The sequence below is a fragment of the Mchenga conophoros genome, linkage group LG7 (genome assembly GCF_057382185.1).
Source record: "Mchenga conophoros isolate Kocher_MC1m ecotype Shallow Benthic linkage group LG7, M_conophoros_male_GT1.1, whole genome shotgun sequence".
NCBI classification, from domain to species: domain Eukaryota; kingdom Metazoa; phylum Chordata; class Actinopteri; order Cichliformes; family Cichlidae; genus Mchenga; species Mchenga conophoros.
The window spans coordinates 33619353-33625816 of NC_140532.1; the positions used below are offsets into that span (position 1 = coordinate 33619353).

General features: G+C 41.1%; 1 protein-coding gene across 2 annotated transcripts; it reads left to right on the plus strand.

The window, feature by feature from the left end:
• The first annotated feature begins 1102 nt into the window (after positions 1-1102).
• Positions 1103-4139, plus strand: LOC146570505 (uncharacterized). Of its 2 annotated transcripts, none has more exons than XM_085278975.1 (3): positions 1103-1217; positions 2848-3284; positions 3440-4139. In XM_085278975.1, the coding sequence occupies exons 2-3, from the start codon at positions 2965-2967 to the stop codon at positions 3909-3911; spliced, it is 792 nt and encodes a 263-aa protein (XP_085135101.1). In that variant the 5' UTR covers positions 1103-1217; positions 2848-2964; the 3' UTR covers positions 3912-4139. The 2 variants fall into 2 exon arrangements, with proteins under 2 accessions (XP_085135101.1, XP_085135102.1); XM_085278976.1 differs by having other exon boundaries at positions 1114-1217; positions 3025-3284.
• The last annotated feature ends 2325 nt before the right edge of the window (positions 4140-6464 follow it).

Sequence of the window (6464 nt, forward strand, 5' to 3'; positions counted from 1 at the left end):
CTTCAGAGAAACAGAGCGTGCTGATCAGCGTGCAGCTGATCCGCCTGGCCGTGACAAATAGTTTTTCCTTATACTTAGTCTAGTTTTACTCTTTGAGCTTTGTGTTTCCTTGGATTTTGCATTCCTGACAATAGAGGCTACTTTCATTAAAGAGACATTAAGAATAACCAAACTAAATGTAGACGTCAGAATGAAGACACGTTTTTCTGTTATTGTCTTAGTGTTTTTAAGAAACAGGACAGCTGCTGAAGCCTTTTCTGCCAGGTTGCCTGGGCGGATCACCTCCTCTCTGAACTACAACTGGGCTTCTGATAAGAGATCTTTTAATATTACTCCCGACTTCAATATCAGAGGATTGCAAGGTTGCCAGGCAGGGATATTGAGCGAAAGCTAAGAGTTTCTCCCTTTCGGCTTGGCCCGGCATCAAAACTTATTAGATAGATAAATGAGAGCTGGACTTGTGCCGGAGCGGGCCTCTTTCTGTGCCTGTGTGTCATTTATTCGTCCCCCGAATAAAGGCTCCATCAGATAGTGGGTAGCCTTTCATGGCGGCCTCCATCTCTCTGCATCTGTTGACCCACTGCGGCACAGTCGGGATAATTTGGGCTGCTTTGGCGGCTCTGAAACAGCACTTTCCCTTTGAAACAGCTTTTGTTAATTTTGTTCTTTCTTACCAGATAAACCTCAGATTTAGAGGTTAGGAAGCATATATGTGGTTCTTCTACTCTATTGGGCATTTTGTTATCTTATTTATCAAAGCAAAGAAGCCTTAAAAACCCTTTTTATAAAGCATTTCTTTGTTATATGAGGCTTTACAGCAAAATAGGAGGCTTACTTTTTTATCGTACATGGTTGGATGATGTGAGTGGTATTTATAGCATTGTAAGAATTAAATATTGCTTCTACACAGTAGAGCGTCTGTCATTGTCTATCAGAATTAAGCTCAGGTCCTTGAAAAAAGCATTTCCTTGACTAGTTTCCTGTAACCATGGTAATAGGAAGCCCTCTCCAATCACGTTTTTGTACTGTATGTCAGGGAAGTGAACAGCTTCCTGCTGTTTTCACTGGCTTCCTCTCCACTGGTGTGAACTCAGGATTCCGCATTAGGTCCTGGAAAGCTGTGCAGCTTTTAACCACAGCTCTTGTTGTGAGCAGTTTTTTTCTGTTTTCTGCATTTTCTAATGAATTTGCCCTCAACGCAGTCACATTTGAATGACGTAAGTTTAAACTTTCTTGTAAAAATTTAGACCAAACAGGAGTTTAGGCAGTGGCAGTTTCAAGATTTCATTTTTATTTCTTATGTTTTCAATACTTTTCAGGTGATTACTCGAGTGAACAAAACCAGTGAGATCAATTAATTTCTCTAATAATGTGATTTTGAAGCTTTATCTAAATTTATTTTCATATCACTGCTCAGTGGGACACGAGAGCTGCATGTATAAAATCAGCTGTCAGCTCTGACTTTAAAAATCTTTTAAAGATTTGCTAACTTTGCCCTAAAGTAAGGTTTTAAAAGTCATACTTAAAGCACCTTCATCTTTGCTGTTGTGTGATTCTGCATTCGGGATTCTTCATTGACATGTCTCGTCTCTTCTACACTCTCTGGCTATTTTGTTAGCTACGTCTTGCTAGTTCTAGCTGGGCTCCCTTTGATCTTCACTACTACATTAGTTCACATAGATTCAACAAGATGCTGGAAACATTCCCCAGAGATTTTTGTCCATATTGACATTATAGCATTAAACAGTTACTGCGGATTTGTCGGCTGCACATCCATGATGCAAATTTCCTGTTTTTCCACATTCCAAAGGTGCTCTCACCAGAATCAGATCTGTTGACTTTGGAGGTAACAGTGAATTGCTTGCCACATTCAATAAACGAGTTAAGATTATTTGAGACATGATGTATTATAATGGCAGAACTGTGGTCATAAAGGGGTGGACATGGTCAGCAACAATACTCAGGTAGGCTGTTGTGTATAAACAGCACTCACTTGGTTGTAACGAGTGGTTATTTCAGTTACTGTTGCCATCGAATCAACTCCAAGCAGTCTGGCTATTCTCCTCTGACCTCTTCTAGCATCAACAAGATATTTTCACACAGAGAAAATGCTGCTCACTGGATATTTTCTCTCTGTAAAGCCCAGAAATGATTGTGTGGGAAAATTCCAGTAGCTCAGCAGTTTCTGAAATACTCAGCCCAGCCTGTTTGGCACCAACAACCATGCCATGTTCAGTGTCACTTAAATCACCTTTCTTCCCCATTCTGATACCCAGTTTGAACTTCAGTCGATCATCTTAACCATGTGTTTTTGACTAACTGTATTAGGTTGCTGCTGTGTGATTGGCTGATTGCTGCTGTTAAAGTGGTCAATGGGCATAATGTTTCCGATATAACATATTAAATATACTATATTAAACATGGTCTGTGTTAGTTTTAGATTGTTTTTTTAAACTCTTGAATCTTTAGGAATCAATAGAGATGGGATAAGCAAGACAAGCACAGAGATATGTTGGCAACTGCCTGGTAACCACTGGTTGTTTAGATACCCACCACTATAAAGTCTGTGTTTGGGTTACTGTGGTAATAGTCTGTTGGGTTCACAGTAAGTGAGTGGATGTCTTTTGTCCAACCTCTTATTTAGACATCTTCCTCTCACAAACCTAATGGATTCTTTCCAGTGATAAGGCAGTGTTATACATGTGGGAAAAAAACTGTAGAGGGAATATTCTGCCATTGTCTGCAGTGAGAGTGAAAACATCTTAGAATGACAGTGAACTACATAAAAGATAACAAAAGCATATCAGACAGAGCAGGCATACAGAGAAAGTTTATTTTATATTTCAGAGAGACTAAAAACCACTTCCTGGGGAGTCAAGAACACACTTGCGAGAAAGAAATGGAGAACTGATTTACATCAAGCTGCACTCCATTACTCCTCCTCACTGGATCAAACTGGCAGCGATGCAGCTTGGTCATCCAGTCACCATCAGCACTTCTCTCCAAATCCCTCCCCAACCTCAGAGTCTGATATCCAGGAGCCGACACCCATTCCTGCTGGACTCCATCCAGCCCGTGTTGGTCAGGGCTATCATCAATCCAAAACGGGGGATGGAGGAACCTCTCCAGCCGCAGACTCCACAAAGCCCCAGTAACTGCAGCTCATCGGGACCTGGTGGGAAATCCTGCTGGAGTTTAGACCTGAGGGTGGCTATTCTTCTGCTTACTCTGGCAGGAGCAGTAATCCTCCTACTGCTGTACAGACTGTTACAGCTGAGACACAGGTGTGTACATGTGTAATAACATGTAGCCAAAAGGTAAATTGATGTCAGGCTTGTTTGGTAAGTCATCTGTGTGCGTCTTGACCCAATTCAGTTTGGCCTCAGAAATGGGATCCAAGTTTTACCACTATATTTATTTGGTGTTATGTTTTCTTCAGGCTGAGGATGGCCAGAGCGAGGCATGCTTTGGAGTACACCAGCTTCTACCACAGTGGCACCTACACACTCAAACACCCCACACCTTGTCAGGAGCTGCCAGAGAAGAACAGGGCAGTACCTGAAGACACTGCACCACTCCAAACCATAACCTCAGTGACACCTGCTGTCATCACCCCAGTGCCACCTCCATCGCTGCCCTCACCGGCACCCCCTCCACTGCCACTCCCCCCACCTCCTGTCCTACCACGTCCACCTCTTCACCCTCCAGTTTCTCTCCCTCCGACACCCCCTGTCCTGTCACTCCCTCTTCCCGTGCCTGTCATCCACACCACCCCGCCCAGCCCTCACCTGTCATGGGGTGCCTGCTCAGATGCAGATGTTTATTCTCGGATTGGGACTTTCAGGCCATCCAGGCTTTCCAACCTCTCCAACCAGTCGACGGTCATCCTGTTTGAACACTCATCTGTTTGAACTCTCACAGAATGTGTGTGATCTCCTCAAGGAGTCTGTGACTGTGACAAGGATTACAAGATGTTTCCTGTACTCTATGTTTGTGTGTGTAATATACAGCAAAATATAAGAGGTTAACGTTTCAAAACTTTAAAACATGAAGTTTGCACTTTGTCAGCCACTGAAGGGCTTTATTGACAAAAAAAAGAAAGAAAAAAGCAGATGCAATAAAATTGCAATTTAATTAAAGACACCTCTATTATAACCATGTTTTTTTCTTAACTGGATTGTGACGTCAGGAGGACAGATGAAACCCTCCACTTGTCCAAGAAGCAGGACTAAAAAACTACCAATAGCAGATGAACAGTATGTAAAACAGGGCTTATGAATACATTGACTTTTTGGTGAAGGATTTCAAGAGTGAGGTACAACAGTGAACATCTACAGTCATCTGTAAAACATGGCAGAAGGTTGCATTTCAGTCAGTGGTGTCAGGGAATGTGTTAAAGTTGATGTGAATGCAAAAAAAGCACAGCCAGATCCACCAATCAGAACCATTTGGAAGCATCTAATTGACAACAGCTTCATTTCTCAGCGTGACAGGGATCCCATGAAAAGAAAAAATTAAGAATTTGAAAATTCATGGATTATAATGAGTGTAGGCAGCATGGTGGCACGGTGGTTAGCACTGTTGCCGCACAGCAAGAAGGTCCTGAGTTCAATTCCACCATCAGGCCGGGGTCTTTCTGTGTGGAGTTTGCATGTTCTCCCCGTGTTTGCGTGGGTTCCCTCCGGGTACTCCGGCTTCCTCCCACCGTCCAAAGACATGCAGCTTGTGGGGATAGGTTAATTGGAAAATCCAAATTGCCATTAGGTGTGAATGTGCGAGTCAATGTGAGTGCGAATGGTTGTCTGTCCCTGTGTGTTGGCCCCGCGACAGACTGGCGACCTGTCCAGGGTGTACCCCACCTCTCGCCCTATGACAACTGGGATAGGCTCCAGCGCCCCCCGTGACCCTGAAAAGGAGAAGCGAAAGTGAATGGGTGGATGGATATAATGATTGTATTTTAGAGTTTAAAATAGTTTGATCAAAGACCTTTCAATCCTGGTGGATTAACCATTACAGAAACATAAAAAATAAATAAATAAGTTACCTATGCTGTTAATTTAGGGCAGATATGGCATAACGCTTGCATTTTGTGGTGTCCTCATAAGTTTGTTAAGCACTGTATAACGAGTCCATCACCAGGTAGTTAGTAACACATTTTTGTGTTTTCGTTGTGTGACCACATTCAGGTGTGAATAAGAAATTCTGCATTACATACTTCATCGTGCAGATTGAGAAAATACACACCCTGTTATTTGTCTTAAAATATTGTAATATAAAAAATAATAATAATAACGACATTTTTAAATATTAAAAAAATAACCATGATCCCTAGTCACTTTAGCTATCTAGTGATCACCTAATGATTAACTCACTATTACTTTCTGCCTCTTTCTGTGGCTCCTTAATAATGAGCATCATAACTTACAAAATGATCATTTTGTTTTCTTTAAAACTCGACGACAGTGTTTAGGAAAATGTTCACTACCATCATAAATCAAGAGACCTGTAGGTTCATTTTCTCATATTCTCCTGTACATTCTGATGTTTAATGGCCTCCTGAGTTAGAAATATGGGATTAATGTCAATGCCATCCTTCCAGCCCTCTCACCTGGATGCTGTTAGTCTCCTAAAATGAGACTGTTATCTCTTAGTGGCTAATACTGTTTAATCCTTCCATGAAAATTGGGGATTCAAGTAAACAGTGCATGTATCATCAAATTTTAAGAGGAACTTTAACTAATGAAAGAAGTCATGTATATGTATAACCATGTATAATTTCTGCTGCATGAAGTAGTTCTGAAGTTTGAAGGATTCTTAAAGTGGATATGCAACATTTCAAAATGAAAAACTTTGATTAATATTCAACACATCCAGAAAACAAACACATTCATATTCATCCTTGCCTGACATTTCCTCATTTTATTTAATTGCGTCTGCTGTATATTGTTACAAATGTCTTTCCTCCTCAGCTTACAACCACTTACGAGACATTGCAGAAGCGCATGCACATATTGAATTAACTGGCTTTTAGAATGGAGACCGTGACCCCACGAGCAGACTTGTATGCAGAAATGACTAAAGATACAAGGTACACAAGGTCGCGGTTTTCACCCCAGCAGGCAGAGAGCAACAAACAACCATCAACTAAAACAGCTTCCCTTTACAAACTAATGTTGAATTATAAATGAGAGGTTGGTTGGAAAAAACATATTGAAATATTGAAGAAAAATTCACCTTGTTAATGTGGCCACTAAGATCACCATAGAAAAAAGATGTTAGATGTCAGACATTGCCTTTGTGCCAATGGGGCTTTTTAATATGTGCTAAGTTCATCCACTGGGGAAGAGCACTAATGAAATAGTTAAGAGTTGAGCGATTGCATTGTTAAACATACGGTTTAATAATCATGTTTGAATTTTTTGCTGTTAAAGGCTTATATTACTAAATGAAGCAAAAGCTTATGA